At 37.4% G+C, this 20,500-nt stretch overlaps 1 protein-coding gene across 7 annotated transcripts in view; it reads left to right on the top strand.

Annotated features, from left to right (window-relative positions):
- Positions 1 to 20,500, top strand: part of mark4b (MAP/microtubule affinity-regulating kinase 4b) — a 45,446-nt gene that overhangs the window by 11,504 nt on the left and 13,442 nt on the right. For all 7 annotated transcript variants that reach the window (XM_089121250.1, XM_089121246.1, XM_039670738.2 and 4 more), the window contains exons 4-13: positions 15,048 to 15,096; positions 15,642 to 15,707; positions 16,759 to 16,829; positions 16,965 to 17,021; positions 17,198 to 17,434; positions 18,317 to 18,436; positions 18,555 to 18,654; positions 19,350 to 19,459; positions 19,545 to 19,716; positions 19,907 to 20,118. In XM_089121250.1, coding sequence (XP_088977376.1) covers positions 15,048 to 15,096; positions 15,642 to 15,707; positions 16,759 to 16,829; positions 16,965 to 17,021; positions 17,198 to 17,434; positions 18,317 to 18,436; positions 18,555 to 18,654; positions 19,350 to 19,459; positions 19,545 to 19,716; positions 19,907 to 20,118 — 1,194 coding nt within the window. The remainder of the gene's footprint in view (positions 1 to 15,047; positions 15,097 to 15,641; positions 15,708 to 16,758; positions 16,830 to 16,964; positions 17,022 to 17,197; positions 17,435 to 18,316; positions 18,437 to 18,554; positions 18,655 to 19,349; positions 19,460 to 19,544; positions 19,717 to 19,906; positions 20,119 to 20,500) is intronic.

Raw genomic sequence — 20,500 nt, 5'->3', positions numbered from 1 at the left:
ACAACAGTGAGCTGTTTTTGTCCTTGGTTTAGTTTGCAGCTAAATGTATTAATTCACTGGAAAGTGGCAGGAAAGATAAGATAAGCAAATTGAATTAGAGAAAGCTGTTGAATTTGATAGAGCCAAGTTGTTTCTTCTTTATATGCACATTATTATTATTTTGCACTTTTTGTTTTTAGCTGATTTGTCTTTCTGAAGATAATAGAATCTACATCAGTTTGAGTATTTGTAGTTTATGTACTTGATAACACGCTAAAAATTAATAAATGATGTTCCTAACCTAACCTTTGGTATTTGTTTTATGTTAAAAGTTGTCTGAGGTACATCACATGAATTGAATCATAATTAGGATTTAGTCATCTAAGTGCAAAATATTCCTAGCTGTTATGCATATGGCTTGATGACTAGGGAATGTTGTGTTAGTGTGAGAGAGTCTGTGTGACAATCACACCTTTAAATGTGAGAAGTATGGTGTGCTGCTTCATTCGGAATTTTGTTATTTCTAACACTGCATTTCAGTCCTATAGATTATTATTGGCGCTAAGCTCTGAAAGTTCTTCCAGAATAGTGTAATGCGTTACTAATGACTCTCAAGAAGATTAATATGTACAGTATGTAACAGCAAGTTTTAGTAAGATGATGTGATGGCACACTTAAAATAAGAGTTTTATTGGTTGGTAGCAGTGATGATCTTAGCATTGTGCTAGTTGGGGCTAAAGATGTTTATGGTCTCTGCAGGGATGTATTGGACACTGCAGCAGAAATGCAGGCCACTCCCATCAGCATTATACTAGGTGACGCTTCTGAGTAGGGCTGGGTATTGACACAAATTTCCCAAAATTCGATTCGATTTCGATTCACAAGCTTGCAATTCGATTCAATTTCGATCCCGATTCGATTCAATATTGATTATTTTGGATATCAGTTATAATAAATGGCAAATTTTCTCAAGGAAATCAAATCTCTTAACTAGTGCTGTAAACTATGGGAGTCTAGTTGTAGCCTACTAGGCTTCATTAGCCTAATTTGAAGGTAATAATGAATGTTTTGTAGCTATACAAACACTTAAATTACACTTTTTTATTTTTTATAATAAGAAGATTATATAAAATATAAACATTTATATGGTGGCTGTCATAAAAAAACTTGCCAGATTTATTCAAATATGCATTAAGTATTGAAGAACATTAAGATTATAATGCATATGTAATATGATGTATATATTTAGCAAAATATATAAATAACTCTCTCGAGTTAATAGAGCGATGCTCTAGAGTTATCTAGAGCGTTTTTTTTGGATGCATGCAGCTGCGATACAATCTTCCATTCATTCAAATGAAACAGGATGACTAATCGATTTTTGAGATTTAAGAATCGATATCGGTTCGTAAAAATGAGAATCGATTAATATTGAGAAATCGATATTTATTACCCAGCCCTACTTCTGAGTAGAATATTTTCTTTTGTGTGTGTGTGTGTGGTTATTTAAAAGTTTTGTTCACTCACCAAGGCTGATATTTAAATTTAAAATGACTGTTTTTCTTTTAATATATTTAATATAATATATTACTGTGGTCTCAAAGCTGAATTTACAGCATCATCACTCCAGTCTTCAGTGTCGCGTTCATGATTCTTCTGGAATCATTATAATATGCTGATTATATATGATTTCCATTACACAAGAGTAGATGTTAAAACTTCATGCTGATTTGTACTCGGCTTTCGCCAGGATAAGCAAAACTAAGACGTAGCTTTACAGTAAACTATGCTTCTCCATCCATTTACGCTTCTTTCCATATGGTAGTGTGACTTCCCTTCAGTCCGGCGTTAATGCTGCAGTTTATTTGGCGCATCAGCACACACGACGGCTGCAACTACAGTGTGGTCTTCCTAGTGGACCAACACGACAACCGTCTGGATTGAGCCGAGTAGGGGACATCTCTAGGGTCTTCAAGTGGGCACCTTCCGTCCTCAGTGTTTCGTCGACTAGCCCACGACACCTCAAGAGGGCTCGACAGTGACTCTGGCGTCCCCCACTCAACTCAGCCCAGCTTCCTGACCTCTACATCCCTCCTGCTGCTGAGACCTAACCACAATCTCACAATCTCTCGCAACCCAACCATACGCGCCAACCTGTTTGACTAAGGCTGTCAAACCCCACTGGTGTGTTAAAGCAGTTTCAATGGCAACGGTTCCGTATGGCATACCACCTACCTCAAAACACAATATCTGCCCAACCACCCGTCATTCACGCAATATACACAGGAACGTAATGTCTGTAAAAACTATGCAACCTATACAAATAAACCAACAGACTCTTATATATAAAGAAAAAATTAAGCCTTCACCATGACATCATAAACCATGACACATGGTGATGATAGACAAGCTTCTAGATGTAATCAAATAATGAAGATTGCAGACTAAATCTAAAAATCGTTTGTCATCTTGATGTTAATGCCTGTTACGGCCCTGCGTCCTGTGTCATGTTTAGTGCAGATCAAGAGGTTTTGTTAGTCTGATGTGACCACAGCACTGGAGATATGCCAGCAGGCTCTTTCTTCTGTTCTTCCCCAATCTCCTCTCTGTTTAAGCCTGTTCAGAGATGGAGGGGGGCAGAGCACAATCAGCTGACCATGAACTTTCCCAGCAGCTGGATTTCAGAAGGGCCGGAAAAGACATGGAATTTGCCTTTATCAACGTGTGTGTGTGTGTGTGTGTGGTGTGTGTTTGGATCCCCATCATAAGAGCACAGTGTTACTTTAATAAAATAAAAGAACCTTCAGGGCGGGTGACGGAGTTGGGCCGTGGGTTAAGAAGGGTAGAGGGGGTTGGGTGTCTCTTATTCAAGTCTCTTGCAGCCAGGAGCGCTGTTCCAGACATACGAACAATGGGGGCAAATGAACTGGGGGGACTCCAGAGGGGCCGTAGCACAGGAGCAGAGATCCTGAGAAAGCAAGCTTGCATACAAGAGAACCAAGGAGTGTCTATAACATGATATCAGAAAGGGAAAAGGCTCTGATTTAACATGGTTTGCTTGGCACCTTTGAATGCTTTGTTATAGTGTTGTTGTTTTAGTGCATTGTGCAGTCTTGAAATGGTTGATATCGTTTCTAAGCGAATGAATCATGAATTATTAATCATGCAGATCACATAAGGGTCACTAAAGATATTTAAAAAAATGTTTTTGTCTATATTTTTGTAAAGATATCTAAAAAGCAAGTCAGGTTTGGAAAGGCAGAGGAATTTTAATTTTGGGGTGAAATATCTCTATAGGGAAAGTCAGTTTACATCTTTCTGGATGATTGTGACTCCCCACTCCCACAACAGCTAGAATTATTAGTAACTTGAATGTCGGAAAAAAAAAATCATTTTAGTGAGTCATTATAATAGTTAAATCACCGATGAGAGCAGTTGCTGAAAAAGCACTAACAGGCAGAGCCACATTTACGGTACTCCAAAAACAGAAGAAGATGAAGTAAACTTGACATTTATGAGTCACACTGGGGATGCATCACTGCCTAACACTTCAAGATTATTTCTGATCAACTCCAAATACTCATGGATTACTTATGTAAGCTCCATCAATTATGAGATTATCACTATTTCTGGCACTGCAGGGCATTGTGTGTTGTATGTATCTAGGACAGTGGTTCCCAACCCTGGGTGTGGTGTACTGCCAGCACTGCACAGTTAGATGTCTCAATAATCAAACATGATTCAACTCATCAGCTCATCAGTAAAGACTCCAAGACCTCAGATTGGTGTATTAAATAAGAGAGACATTGGTTACGTCCGAGAACTTATCAGCAATGACTTTGTAGGCAGCGTTTACACATGAAGGAATCTCATGTAACTGATTTCAGACAGACTTCTGTGGTAGTGTAATGATCTACAGAAAAATAGAGCAAGCTTTCGTGATAACTAAACAAATAGTGTATTACTTTAATAGTAATTTGTCGCTAGAAGTGTCATCAGAAGTGGAACACGTTGGTCAGAAACAAACTTTGGTCTGAGTTTTAAGGGACCATTCAGCATGTTGAATCCACATTAACTGTCGATGAGAGATGACTCTGACTCTTCAGTTCAGTTTAGCGAATGAGAGAGTGCACAAGAACAAAAGTGAAAGTGATGAAAGTGAGCAAAGAAATCAAGGAGGGACCTTGGCGGTATCTTGCTTGAGCATTCAAATGCACAAATATTTTCATAAAAACATGAGTCAACTGGAATTATTAAATTGATCAGTGTGATTTGATATCCAAAATGTTAAGAAAGCGCTGCTTTGTTTGCGGTTTGTAGCCTATATTTGCAGTACTAGTTTTGGTTTCCCTTTTTGAATGAAGAAAATAGACTGTTGAAACCTGCTGATATAGACAGATATTTAGTTACAAGTAGTAATAGTTGACTATCGCCTTTGCAAGTGTGGGGTCAAAGTTTTGTTTTTTTTTTAATTAGAAATTTATCGTTTTATTTAGCAAGGATGTATTTAATTGGTCAAAAGTGACAGCAAAGACATCAATAATGTTACTAAGGATTTCTATTTTTAAAGTAAATGAGGGTGGTGATTGCGCAGTGGAAAAGACACATGCCTTTGGTGTGAGAGACCCGGGTTCGAATCCACTATGAGACACCAATAGCCGCGTTTCCACTGCCGGGCCAGGGCCGGGCCGTGCTAGTGCGTGCCAGGGCCAGTCGCGTTTCCACTGTCACTTCCGGGGCTTGATCGGGGCTTCCTCGGGGCCAACGGCCAGGATTTCTGGCCCGTCGAATACCTTGGGCCAGAGGGGGCCAGCTCGGGCTAGAGGCGTGCTCAAGGTAAAAGGCGGAGTTTATCGGTGTTATGGAACGTTATGATCTGAAGCAAGATGCACATAGGGGTGTCCATGTTTAACCGATTAACCGTTTAAAATTGCATAACATTTTAATTTGAACTGTAGGCCTATGCCAAATGCTGCGCAACAATATATAGGCTATATATAGCTACATATCGACGAATTTTCAGATATTTGTTTGATTTTTTTGCCCCTTAAACATTTAAATTATTTGACAAATTAATATGAAAAAATATATATTTTACTGGTTTTCTGAGGCCAAATTAGAACCTGGAAATGATATTTTCCCCGCAGTGCTGAATGAGAAGAGCCGTAACCACAGCCTACAGAAAGGGGATTTATGGGTGATTTATAGGCTATAATAAATGTGTCTGATAATAAAATAATATAAAATAACGAGGCATTAATTGTTTATTAATAAACTATTGTTTTCTAAATGATTTTCGGCTAAAAACATATCTCCATCTCCGGATGCACATTTAGAGAGAAATTAAGCTACATAAACGGAGAAGATATTGGCTTTCGATTCGAATTTGTTCGTTTTAAATTGGACATTTAAAGCTTTAAGCTTTAATGTCCAATTTAAAACGAACAAATTCGAATGCGGTGGCTGTTTCAGGTCTCGCGCTTCAGTTCACGGAGATCATGAAGCGCGCCTTGATTAATTGTTAAAGCACAACGTTTTCTTGTTATAAATAAATTTATTTGCGAATAATGTATTATTATTTTCTGTATGACCAGAAATTAAAGAGTATTTTAAGTTGTTTCCACTGAAAGAAATGCAATGAAACTGTTCACATGGGCGTCTCGCAGCCATCAGTGCGTGCTACACACACACTGGATATGCGCTGATATTTGTCAAAAATATTGTGTTTATTTGTGCTCTATTCCTTTTTTGGATAAAGGCGTCTTCTACATATGCAGCCTAATAAAATGTTACAATAATGATGATGATGGTTATTATTATTATTATTATTATTATTTGCAGACACGGAGTTTTTGTGAAATGGACGTTTTGATTATTTTCAATTGGCAATTTCAGTTTGAAGGGTGATGGAAATGGGGCTTTAACTGCTCCGTACTTGCTGCGTTTTATTTCTATAAATTAATTTCGTTTCAAATGGGGTCCAATCAGTTATTAAAGGTGTTAAAAAATTAACTCCGTATCTCGAGGTTGCGGCGCGCACACTATGCACCGAGTATTAACCGATGGGCCTCGGTTAACGATTAATGAATAACTTGAAAACGTGCCCGCAGCCCTAGCCTACTTGTTATATCGCGCAAAAAATCGCTGCTTGAAATGGAGAATCGCCTGTATACTGGTCTCGGGACACTATTGTAGCCACTACGGCAGTTGAGTTAATATACATGCTATCTTCCTAATTTAAAAAATAAATTAATTCATAATACCCGCTGAAATGGGTTGGGTTTTATGACGTTTGATCCTGAAAGGCGTGTTAGGGGTGGGGTCTGGGGCAGCGCTGTGGGGCTACTGGCCCGGCAGTGGAAACGCAAGCCCGGTGCTTGAGGCCCGAGGCCACTAGCTCGGCCCGGCTCGCTGTTAGCTCTGGCCCAGCCCTAGCCCGGCAGTGGAAACGCGGCTATTGTGTCCCTGAGCAAGACACTTAACCCCTAGTTGCTCCAAAGGCGTGCGATCTCTGACATATATAGCAATTATAAGTCGCTTTGGATAAAAGTGTCAGCTAAACGAATAAATGTAAATGTGGTTCTTTTAAACTTAGTTTCTATGCATCAAAGAATCCAGAAAAATATATCACAGTTTTGACAAAAATATAAAAAATAAAAATAAGCTGCACAGCATTGATAATAATAAGAAATGTTTCTTGGGCACCAAATCAGCATATTAGAATGATTTATGAAGGATCACGCGACACTAAAGACTGGAATAACAATGCTGAAAATGCAGCTTTACATCCCTGGAATACGTAAATTACACCAAATAGAATTAAATTCTATATTTTAATCAAATAAATACATCCTTGGTGATCATGAAACTTAAAATACCTACAGTAATTGTGCAACTTAATGATTTTAAACCATTTTTTACTTCTCCTAAAATAATTCAGACCAAGATGATATATACAGTAAATAAATCACAAATGAAATCTCCAATGAACCTCCAGATCTTTGAAAGAGCACTGAGCAATAAAATATTCCTTTGGGGCGTGCCCCCTCACTTCGAGCAGTCATGAGGCTTCTGGATAAGCCAACGTTTTTCCCCTATGACACTTCCTGTCCTGATGTCGTCCCCCCCAGAGGCAGCTTTGACCTGAGCTGTTGTTGGTGTGCCCTGATGAGACCATCTGCTTTGCTCTCTGTGGTGATCCAGCTCTCTTTCTCTCTCTATCACTCACCGGGATCCAGATCAATGCTAGGAAAATGGCGTGGGCATAAGCACTAATGCCTGGGAGCTATAGAAGCACTTTGAAATCCTGAAGTGTTTTCAATGGTAAAATCACTTGTATATGTGAATGGTTCACTTTAAATTGTCAACTAACATGTTGTTTATTTTGGAGTTTCTCTAAATACCGTAGTCTGACTGTTTTGTTTTCACATCTGAATGGTACATTCTTCCTGGACTCAATGTGGCTGTATGTGTGTTTGTGGGATTGACCTTTGGGTGAGAATGAGATGGAAGAAAGACGGGCGGCTGTGATCATATGAGGATGCCATTAGCTTACAGACAATCACACTGAAAAACCTTTAGGAACAGAACGAGCCAAAGATGTAGAATTACCAATATGACATATTGCCACTGCTGGGAAGTTATTGTAGCAGTCGTCGTTCAGACTGACATGATTCCTTTAAGTCTTGCAGGTTTTTAGTAAAATGTGCAGCAATGCAGAACCGTTCTTTCCCTCTAGACTGAGAGGCTCTTACGATGTCTTATGATAGACTTGGATATAATGTGGCAGCCATGTAAGCTCCTTGTCGACACCTCCCAACGTGATCCAGTTTAAAGCTTCTGAACGGTCTCTGGATGGAAGATTCAATCTGCCATTGTATAACATCTCTGCCTAATATTTAAAGAGTTATTTAACCCAAAAATGACCATTCTGTGATTATTTATTCACCCAGGTCATTCCAAACCAGTGTTATTTTACTATTATTTATTTACTATTATAGATTTAGTTAATTAGTTTTAGAAAATTTGTTGTGATTGTCATTTTTACAGTATTATTTTTTTGTAAATATGTCTGTATAGTTTTTATTAATTTGTGCGTATTTGTTTTAGTTTATTTACTTTTAGTTATTTTAGTAGCTTAAGTTAAACTAAACGAAAATGAGAAATGTTTCTAGCTGAAATAAAATAAGTTGAAGTTTTTTATATTATATTATATAATAACACTGTTCCAAACCTGGTAGGAACAATATTTTCTGGGCCCTAATGTTCTAAGAATCTTATGTTTCACTAAGTCATACAGGTTTGATCGACATGAGAAAATAATGATGACAAAATACAATTTTGGGGGTAAATTATCCCTTTAATTGTAGAATTGTGCAAAAGATAATTCACATGCTAATAATCATTGTTATTGGTTTTATTTGATGTCAGAAGTGTTGCGTGGGCGTTTTTGTTCTCTTGCTCAGACATGCAAAAATGTCAAGTCTCTGATTTGCATATTTCACCCCCTCTCCGTGTAGCAGTTGGAGATGGTGTGGAAAGAGAACGGCCTAGACAGAACCAGACGCACATGAAAAATGATTCCCAGTGGGATGTGGACGGCTGTTATGTGCTCATGTTTGACTGATACACTTGATAAGGGCAAACTTGGGTTATCAGGCACTTTCAGTGAAATGAAGAATGAAGAAATATGCCTAATACTGAAGGTTTACCTCAGTGTAAAGTGTCACATCTTGTCTTAACAGCAGATGTGATGCGATTAAAGCTATCTCTTCCATGTAAATCTGTGTTTTTGTACACGACAAGCAACCAGAGCCTGGAACTGATTTCAGTTGCTTGGTTGAGTTTTGCTCAAGCAAAATCCTTCTCCACATCAGATCTGCCTCCATAATATTGCTACCAAGGGATAAAATCTCGTCAATTTGCAACAAACTTGCAAATCTCGTACAAACTTGCAACTTCAATTTCATGCAGATTTCATGCTCTGAACTCCATAACTGTACATGATAACTGAATTCAGGCTTCCAGCACAAGGCCTAGTTTAACTGGTGGGAAGTCTGCAGTGGGATCAAGGTGAGGTGGTCCAGCGCAAACAACGATCTGGGCTCGACAAATGTTTGCGTCCAGCACCACCAACATGACCTTGTTCACCCACAATTCCATCCAGACGGAAAACGAGAAAGAGAAATTCATCTCTCTAAAAGAAGACAAAAGGAAGGAGATCAAATCAGGGTTCGATTACTGCTGTCTGGAAGTCAGCAACTTGAAAAATGGAGAGTAGAAATAGGAGAGACGGGTAGAAATAGAGCAGTAATGTGTGGGCAGAGGCAGGTTTTCCATCAGGTGCTGAGGGAGTGTTGCCTGACTTAGGCGGTGAGATAAGTCCCTGCTTAAATACAAGGTCACCATAGCAACGGTGACGTTAGGCCAAAGCCTAGGAAATGAACCAGGAAGTCCTGTCTTTGAGGAAAAGCAGGAGAGATGCATGAGGAAAGAGAGTGAGGGAGGGGCTGGATTATCTGATGGTTATCTTTCAGGCTCAGGTGAACAGCTGATGTGCAATTCAATTAGAGCCGCTCTCAAGGGGACATTCGTGTATGTGTGAGCCGGGTGACGTTTAATGTCTTAGGATACCCCTGATGTCATGTGATCATTCAGCTTGTATAACTGCTTATAAAAGCAAAAGAAAATACACTTTCATATTACAAATGGAAAATACACAGTCACTTGTGCACGTCGCAAAAAAATAAAAAATCTCTGTCTATTTTACAGAAAGAAATAAAAAAAAGTGTTAAACATCTGTAGTCAGCATGATTTTATTTATTTATGTATGCGTTTAAATAAATACTATTATTCAGTAAGAATGCATTAAATTGAACAAAATCACATTAAAGACTTTTAAATTGTTACAATATTTGTATTTTAATTAAATGCTGTTCTTTTAAACTTTTTATTCATCAAAGAATCCTTGTCATGGATTCCACAAATATTAAGTAGCACATCTGTTTATAATAAAAATGTTTCTGGAGTGGCAAATCAGCATAGTGAAAAACTAAAATTGTCCCTTTTTTATTAACTTAATGTAATGTTTCTGGTCTTATTGTGATCGATTCACCAATGTATGCGATTTGCAGTCCCATATGCGATTTCGCGGGCCTTTTTTGTGATTGTTGCGGCCTAAAATGCCTGATGCTGCGGCCGGTTTTTTAAAAAGTTGCGATAAAAGTTGCGAGGTTCTTCTGCATGTTTTTATAGGTTAAAACGGCAAAGATAGATAGATTTTTACTTAAAATGCCCATATTATGCTTTTTGGCTTTTCCCCTTTCCTTTATTGTGTTGTTATATTTTTTGTGCATGTTATAGGTTTACTAAGAGAGAAAAGTCCAAAGTCCACCCCAAAGGGACTTATTATGTCCCACAGAAAACACTGTTCATCATCTGCATCTGCTCTATTGTAGTCCAGAATTGACTTAAGAGACAAAGTCACACACTCTGTAACACATGAACAAACTAACCATTAGTAACCATAAAAGGCGAAACAAACGATTTAAAGACACAGCAAAACCTAACAAACTAAGCTTCTTTTTTTTTTTTAAACAAGATCTGCACTTGCAAAAAAGTCAATGTGCAGAACCTCACAAACATTAAGCAGCATTTATGTTGAAAGATGTCAATACTAATAAAGTGCAAAATACAGTTTTAGGAATAGCCACTATAGTTAAATGGTGGAAAAACCAAATGTTTGATAATGTATTTTAATATAGCTAATATAATATAATATAGCCGCATATCCAATAAAGCTGTTCTCATTTGCTTAATTTTTTTTTGTCAGACAATAGAAGGAGTCGGCTAGCTATTTTTTATGTGTAAAATTTTCTGAATTGAGAGAGTTCGGGAACTGGGTGAACTAATGCACTGTGATAGTGAGTAGCCTATTACAAGTGATAAACACAAGAAAAGAAAGGAAAATAAAATGGTCAAACTCAATCCTTTAAATATAAAACAAAAGAGAAGCAGATAAGTGATAAGTCCGTGGAAACAACACTGCTCATTCGCGTCTGTCAGCTGCCGTGCTGCTCCTCTACTGCAGCCGTTCACTGAACAGGGACGCAGAGAGAGGTGTGACGGCAGGGAGAAAGCAAACCTCGCGCGCGCAGGATTATGCTGGCAACATTTGGTTACTGAGATTTGTCCAAAAAGCCGCTAGATTTGTCTCTAGTCGCTTTTTTATATCACTTAATATAGCGACAAAGACTAAGTTGGCAACATTGGCCTTTTCTGTTATTTTTGTAGGTAGCCTAAATGTGAGACGTTGGCAGTCCACATCTGCTGCGTCTTCTGAACAAAACAAGTGAGTTTGCTGACGTATGACGACGCTTTGCAGGAGACCGCGGCGCGATGATTCGTCAAAGTTGCAGAAAAGTTGCGGTGATTTTTCAAAATTGCAAGGCGCACTGAATTCACGTGGATTTGTTGAAGTTGCGTTAATAGTTGCGATCGCGACATCGCGAAATCCTGGAGGGACTGGATTTGAAAACAGTTATTTGACCTTGATGTTGATATTTTCTCTATAAAACAAAACACATCTAAATTTTTACAGTGCTGATCAGCTGGTTCATGGGATGTATTGAACTTTTAATGCACTCGTGAAAACAGAGGAGTTGATTGGAGACGAATAACCTGTACATAGTGATGTAACAGCTCTGTTTTGTTGGGGTGAAAAAGTGGATTCGATTTCCTTTCTGTTTACAGTGATTGTGCTGCTGGGTCAGAGTCTTTCGCATTAGCAGGGTCATTATGTAACCTGTCTGCCTCGATCAGTTCAATTCGCATTTGAGAGCATCTGTGTTTGTGTGTGCCAGCCGTACATGCGTAAAACAAACAGATTAGTGACCTCAAACAGATGCCTACTGTTGGTGTGTCCCACCAGAACCGTGAAGTGAAGTGCTTGACTTCTTAAAATATAAAGATCGAATTGATCATAATCTGTCCAATTCATGTAGTCAAACCTTAAAAGTATTTTTAGTACTGCTGCTTCTAAAAACTAGTCTTTCTTGCTTCTGACTCCATGTTTAGATCTTTTATCTCTTTGACTTCGCCGAACTGGCCTCGTGTTTCTCGAAATGCATGGCAATTCGATCATAATGTTATCTGGAGTGTGTCTGATGCATAAATGGGCTAACTTGCTTCTGTACCGGTTTTGTTAGAACAAATTATGCCCAAAGGTAAACGTACCGGTATGTGCATCGAGAAGCAAAACAAAACTCCTCGGGGGGTCGTCAGCATGCAGACGGTATAAATCTTGAGAGAACTTCACTGGAATTCCTTCCTGCTCTTTAAAGCAGCCAAATATAAAGCCGTATGAGGTTGTTTGTCTTGAAAAGGCCTTTCAGGAGAGACAGAAATACGAACGTTTTGGAACATAAGCCAGCAAAAAAAGCCTTCATCAATCTCAAGCTCTGCTAGCAATCAAGAAATGTAGGTAATCATTAGCTCTTTTCCAAAAACTACTGAGCTACCTCATTGCCTACGGGCTACGGTCTACTTGGACAGCTGCTTTGACTGATTTGGAGTGGTACTAAAGTAACATCATAAAAATACAAAGCACACAAATATTAGGCAAAATCAAGGAATTGTCTTCTCCACAGGATACATAAAGTTTGAATTAAAATGTGTTCAAAACTAAGTATATGAGCATAATTAAGTTGCCTTTGTGTTGAGAGGGCATGTGATGCCTTAAAGGACAAGTTCGCTATTTTACACTTATAAAAAAGCCTTGTTTTAAGATTGTTTCTGATGAAATAGAACAGTTAAGAATACAATTTGGACACATGCTGGTGGCCCGAGAATTTTCAGCTTCTGTGGTTGCACCCCCACCCAACGTGACTTGGACAAAAACTACTATAAAACCTGCTGGAAAGCATCTTTTGCACTGGTTTTTGTGTGAGTGTATCAGCGAACACCCCAGAAATTTTACCACGTCCAAATTTTAATCTTAATCGTTCTATTTCATCAGAAATCATTCTATCATTCTATTTCAATCGTTCTATTTCATCAGATTTCATATTAAACTACATACAGAAAACCAAACCCATTGTTCATTAAACTCAAAATATTAAAGTTCAAAGATCTGATTGATTATAATTTTTTTCTAATTGTTTTTAGAGCTCACAAGCAATTACCTAGAAATATCCAAGAGCTTTTCCAATTACGACAAAACACTTTCAGAGAAATATCAATGTTTAGTAGACCGCTGATTCGTTACAAACACTAAGTTGCATTGTATACCAACCCAGGGTGTTATACTGTGGAACAGCAGCGACAATGATTTAAAATTATGTAAAAACCTATTGCAATTGAAATATATGTTTAAAAAAGAATCCTTGATGGATATGAGCTGGAACAGTGATTTTCTTTTTCTTTTTTTTATCTTTATTAAGTTAACCGGTAAGTTAGAGAGTTTAAGTAGTTAAAATATCAGTGAAGTGGGGATAGGACAAGAAAAGTAATTCTAACCTCCCTTTGAACATGATTGTTATTTGGACCCTCTGTAGATGATCTTTTTGTTGTTCTTGTTGTTGATTGTTTATCTATTTTATTCAGTTTTTGCTGTTGTCTTTTTTTAACATGTTCAAAAAAAACGATCTTAAAACAGGGCTTTAAGTGTAAGATACCGAACTTGTCCTTTAAATGCTGCCTCTGTAGGAAGCACACTGGGATTTGGAACCGAGCCATTGTGTTCATAATCATTGTGTTTATACTGCATCGAAAAGTAAACTTGGCCCTGATTCTGTATCAGTTTGTTCGGCTTTGTGTTGTGATGCTTTTTGTCAACCTATGATTTTGGCCCAGGGCTGGGAAAGTGAAGCTGTACAGGCTCCTGAATTGAAAGCGAATGGTAAATGGAAACTAACCGATGGGATACACAGAGGGCAGTGAGTGAGGACAAATGAAAACATGGCCTCCCTTTCTCTCTCTCTCTATTTCATTTGGACTTTCTCCCAGGGTGACTGAGTGTGTTTGGGAAGAATTAGCTCTAACCGTGGTGTGTCAGTCAGCCATCGACACATTCCACATATTATCTTCTCTTTCCTTTACCTTCCCTTTCTGTACGCTCGTAGTCTTCGTGACTCTTTGTCTTTCAGTCACGCTTTTTCTTGGTCCGTCACTTCTCTCTTTGACTCTGTCTCTCCGCCCCTCTCCTTTTGTCATACAAGGTTCTTGCAGCAATCAAGTTCTGCTTTCAAACAACAGATGGACGGTTCTCACACACCTTGTTTGTCGTTTCATCACGGCCATTAGGTTGGACTAGTTGGACTAGTAAAGGGATAGTTCACACAAGATTGAAAATACTGTCATTATTTACCCTTGTAGTAAATGTTGCAATTTTGGAAGGGCTCTTTGTTCATAACAGCGATTTAACCTTGTACCTCAAGACCATGATTCTCAGTGGCAGACACGCCGCAGGATAGCTCTGATGTCTTAGAAAACAGAAAGATTTAATCTTAATCCCTCTTCCATTCAATTTAAACACTTTTAGAAAGGACAGGCTGGTGCTCACAATGGGTTGCATCACAGAGAGTGGGCCTTGTTTTGCATCTATCATGGACTTCGGTGTAAATGGTATTTATGGATTTACACAACTGATGAATACCCGTCCGTCGGTCTTTGCAGAGTTATTGTGGCTTAAGATGTTTTATTAATATAATCAATGAAATCATGTCTGACAGAGATGACTTTATCAACCTCTAAACATGACTGAAAAAGGTCTGCATTTTTATTTTGCATTTGTTTCTAAGTTAATAGAACTTATTATATGATTAATAGATAGTTAATAGAAATTATATGATCAGAATAATAATTTGGGTGAAATGTAATGTAAAGTCCACATTAATTAAATATACGTAATTATATTAATTTCCAGATTATATTAAGATTTAATTATAGATAGTTCTATAAACTATAATTATCTTTGAATGATATGTTATGAATTATATTTCTATGTTGTTGTATAAACAAAAGTTTATAGGTGATTTGAATGATTATTTTATTTTGTTATCTCTCCTCAGCTCTTTCGAGAGGTACGGATCATGAAGGGCCTCAACCACCCAAACATAGGTGAGTATTTTAGATGCTTTTGAGGAAAAAAATGTCTGGTTTCTTCATTTTATCCTTCACACGGGAAAATATTGACATCTGAGGCCTCTCAAAACAGTTTTTTTAGTTTATATTATCTCTATCAGTTGCAATGTTATTATTATACTTGTATGTAATATTTATTCATATTTTGAATTGGCTTTTTATTTTGATAATTTTTTATTTTAATTTGTTGATGTTTTAGTAGTTTTGTTATGTGATTTGTTTTTTTAATATTTTTATTTAGCTTTAATTTTTTTATTTCAGTTTTAGTCAATTTAGTACTTCAACTTATTTATATTTTAATGTCAAATATTTGCTTGTGCAAATGAGATTTGAGAGCTATGTCGAAGAGAACATTTTCTGTAAAAAATTATTTAAATTATTCACTGAATTTACATTTTTAGGTTTTCCTTGACCCAATCATACAACAACCTGGGCTTATTCTCTGTTGCTCAATGCACTTATTACCATGTTTTTCAGACTGTACCCAGTGATATGATCTGATTTTTTTCTCTCATCTACAGTTCAGCTCTTTGAAGTGATTGAGACAGAAAAGACGCTCTATCTTGTGATGGAATACGCCAGTGGAGGTATAATTCCTCCGTATTTTAACATACGCACACATGCTTCCTTCATAATTGTGTTAATCCGTAATTCTGTGTGTACCATCAAGTGTTGATGAGTATTTACATGAATAATCACATGTCTCTAGTTTTAATTCATGCTCACACGCAAACATGCATGTGTACGACTGTTGCATCAGCTGCACAGGCTCTTCTATAGGTTTCATGCGCATTCACAGAAGCCAGGCCCACACACCTCAGCGATTAGAGCTGCTAGTAAAGATGTCAAATCAGGCTTATTTTAACTTTAGCCCATATTCGTGGCGCTTGAATCGGTTGCTCTCTTATTGAATCTCACGTTTCCACTCCTAATCTATCTGATGAGGCTGATGCATGTGCGAGCTCGTGGAAAAATCATGTAGAGCGGTACGGCTTATACTACACATTGGTAATTTGTGTTTTCTATTTCCTCCCCATTTCACATTTCAGTGGAAGTTTAATCATTATCCGGAATGAAACATTGTGTTCGTTCACTGAGTATTAAGTAACTTTCTTTTTTAATCTAGAAAATCCCAATTGATCTAAATTAGTTATATTAGTGGCCTCCATAATAGGTCCAATGTGTTTACCTTAATCTTTATCCATACTTCTGTGTAGTTTTATGTACGAATGTGCAATATATCTGTACCAAGTAGATTATCGTCCAATATTAAAGATATGTAATACTCACTTAAATTTGTTTTACTGATTTAATTTAATTTATTTTTAAATTAATTTATTAATTTAATAACTGTTAAATTCAATCTTTAGCAAATCTCAAAGTAAATCTTCATTTTTCATACTGTACACTATAATGTTGATTTTAGATTAATTTTAATCTAAATTTGAACTATATAGTGTAGAATTTTATTATTGGCTGTTACCAGTTATCAGGCAAAAATAAATAAAAATAAATAATTATCGGCTTAGTTTAATGTCATTTTAACATTTTATTTCAATTATTTCCCTGAGGAAGAATCATTTTGGCCGATAATTTTTATCATGTTTTAGATTTACTCAAATGTTTCTTCTGTGATAGGTGAAGTATTTGACTACCTCGTATCCCATGGGAGAATGAAGGAAAAGGAGGCACGTGCTAAATTCCGGCAGGTGAGAAATGTCATAAATAAATTCTATAAATCTATAAAAACCAAGCTGTATTTTCTGTTTCTAATTTGTTAAAGATGCAGAGCAGTTTTGTAACTTCCTGTTGCAGAGATGTTAATGTCAGTGCTTCCCTTTCAGATTGTGTCTGCGGTTCATTACTGTCATCAGAAGAATATTGTTCACAGGGACTTGAAGGTTATATTTCTTTCTCATGACTTATACATCGTTTTGTGACCTCTGGAGCTCTAATAAAAGAGTAAAGGCCTTACAGCTCCACACTTTGCTCCCTTTTTTTAAAACATCCCAAAGCATAAAACTATTAAATTCCTGCTCATGGTCATATACCCCTTCCTATCTTATACCTCACTCAGGCGGAAAACCTCCTGCTTGACGCAGACTCCAACATCAAGATTGCTGACTTTGGCTTCAGTAATGAATTTACGCTGGGCAGTAAACTGGACACTTTCTGCGGCAGCCCCCCCTACGCCGCCCCAGAGCTCTTTCAGGGGAAGAAGTATGACGGGCCAGAGGTGGACATTTGGAGTCTGGGGGTTATTCTATATACGCTGGTCAGCGGATCACTGCCCTTTGATGGACAGAACCTCAAGGTAAATTACAAAGTATGAAACGAAATAAAGAAAGGCAAGAAATACTATGGAACAACAATGTTTATCTGGACTTTTGGTTTAATATTTTAAACGGTGATAGGTAGGAACAAATTCCCCATTATTAAAATTGACGCTGATATAGATAAGCCAATAATTATTTTTGTAGTATGGCTGATAATCAATAAATTGTCAACATTCTGCAATTTCTGTGTAAATAAATAAAGCACTAAAAGCTAAATCATTTAAAATGCTACAAGTGAATTTAAGCATCACAACACAATATTAATGTACAGTATAAAAATGGATAATTTGAGATTTGCTTAAGATAACATTTAAGAGATTAACTTTAAGTGAGTATTTGATGATGAAAAAACAATTTGATAAAGTATCAACGATTATGATAAATAAAAATCTGTAATGTCCTTTTATTATTCATTGTTTATTGATTGAGTTTGTAAACACTGATAGTTTTGATCAATAAAATAATTTATTTGCGTGTTGAATATCACTAAGGGCTGCACATATTGTCTATATTTTGGTGGAAAACGTGATTGGTAGATACACACTGCCACAGTGTGTTTCAACTTCAATTTTAACGAAATTTTTGTTTACTTTTGTAACAAACTTTTTAATAATATGTCTAGTCACCAACGCTAATATTCAATTTAAAATCTCTTTTGTGTCACTTCCAAACAGTTTTTTTTTGGCAACATTTTGAGACAGGCGCCTCACATGCATAAGTGCTCTTATGAAATACTTTGCTCACAAGTAATGTAGGTCAAGTGAGCTGTGATTATTTCTCTGTGCCGTGGGGGTGATTCGGTGGCTGACTGGTTCAGAATAAGATTAGGTGTTGAATAGAAGTCTGTGTTGTTCCCTCAGGAGCTGCGTGAGCGTGTGTTGAGGGGGAAATACCGGGTGCCATTCTACATGTCTACTGACTGTGAGGGGATCCTGCGCCGGTTTCTTGTGCTCAACCCCACCAAGCGCTGCACCCTGGAGGTGAGGAGGAGCAACTGCGACCCGCAGTCCACCAACACAGCAAATGACTTATTGAGTTTACATAGATTGTGTGATCTTCGGCTCACACTCTATCTGATATTCTGTTCTTCCCTTTCAGCAAATAATGAAGGATAAGTGGATGAATGTCGGTTATGAAAGCGATGAGCTGAAGCCTCATATAGAGCCGGTGGAGGATTATAGTGACACCAGCCGTATAGGTAAGGAATGACTGTTAACACTTTTGGGAACCTGTATATAAACATCCTTTAAAACAAGATCTTGCACAATTTTGCTTGTAAATTCATCTGGTTATCAAACAGTATACTTTGATTTAAGTAATAAATCAAGGTATATTTAATTATTTGACCCCATTGCTAAATCGTTTTTATTTTTCTATAAATAATATATGATTAAACTTTTAAACTGTAGTATATTATTTTTTTCTTTTTCTTACAGCAAGTCTCTTGTGCTTACCAAAGCTTTATTTAATCAAAAATACTGTAAAACAGTAAGATTGTGAAAAATTGTTTAATATGTTTACTAATTGAATGTATTTTTTAAAAAGTTATTTATTCCTGTGATGGGAAATCTGAATTTTAGCAGCCATTACTTCACATGATCCTTCAAAAATCATTCTAAGAAATATTTTATAACAATTTAAAAATTGTATGTATCCTTGTATTGTATATTCTGTGAAAAATATTGCTTTTCAAAAGAAAATGTATCTTGTTTTTAAGATGATTATTATTTTTTAAATGAAACAAGATAGATTACTGATTAAAAAGTAAAAACGTTAAAAATTAAACATTTTTTTCCCATTGTACCAGAACGTAATAAGTGTGGCTGAATTTGTCTGCTAAATGGCTACTTGCTTATTTACTTAAATGATTTTTTTCTCTCTCTGTTCATACAGATGTAATGGTAGGGATGGGTTACTCCCGTGATGAAATCAAAGATGCCCTGACCACACAGAAGTACAATGAGATATTTGCCACCTATCTGCTGCTAAGTCGCAAGAATGAGGTGAGATAGGGATTGCCACTGAGCCGAGAGCAGCCTGTGCGCTATCCTATAAGTGTGTAATATCTCTCATATGTTTCCCATATAGGAAGGTATGGAGTCCCGGTCAAGCAGCAATTTGTCTCTAGCACGGGTGAGGCCCAGTCCCATCACGAATGGCACCAGCAAACACACCTCCAGCTCCACCTCTGCCTCCAGTCACTCTAAACCCCAGCGCAGTGCCTCCACCTACCACCGCCAGAGGAGGCACAGTGACTTCTGTGAGTCCTGATACTTCTCAAGGATAATTTCATATTTATAAATGGCCTAGATCAGAGGTTTTCACAGGTGATCCATGACAGTATTGCTGGGGTGGTCTGCCAGTTATACTTTTTGATATTATATAGCTTAATTTTAATTAATACTTCTTATTATGAACTGTGTTTATAATTGTGTTTATATGTTTGTCAGGTGGGCCATCGGTGCCAGTAACCCATCCCAAGCGCAGCCCCACCAGTACAGGCGAGGGGGATCTGAAAGAGGAACGTCTGCCCTCACGGAAGACCAGCTGCAGTGTGGTGGGCAGTCGTAGCATCCCCCCGTCGAGCCCAATGGTCAGCACAGCCAACAACCCCAACAAGGCCGAGATCCCTGACCGCCGCAAGGACATCAACGCAACAACGGTAATCAAGCACAGGAAATCACGCACATACGGTTCCAGGAAATATTCATTGAAATATATATATATTTAGTTGATTGTCTTGGGTGTGTGTTCTAGATTCCAGGTCTTTTGAAGCTATTTGATAGATTATGTGAGGAATGGACTGAAATTTAAGCCGTTAACCTTGCTTGCAGCCATGGTCACCATTCACTTTCATTCTATGGAAAAGGGAAGCTGGACCAGCTAAAAATAACTTCTTTTGTGTTTCAAGGAAGAAAGAAAATCCTGCCGTTTTGAAAGACATAAGTAAATAATGACGGAATTGGATGCTCGTTTCCTTTAATAAAGAAGAAAATATAAATCGTCCTGTTGACAATTCAAGTGCCGCCCATTAAAATGTTGCA

The sequence above is a fragment of the Pimephales promelas genome, chromosome 16 (assembly GCF_988280905.1).
Source record: "Pimephales promelas chromosome 16, fPimPro1.hap1.1, whole genome shotgun sequence".
Classification (NCBI taxonomy): Eukaryota; Metazoa; Chordata; class Actinopteri; order Cypriniformes; family Leuciscidae; genus Pimephales; species Pimephales promelas.
This window is presented reverse-complemented; position numbering and strand designations above follow the sequence as displayed.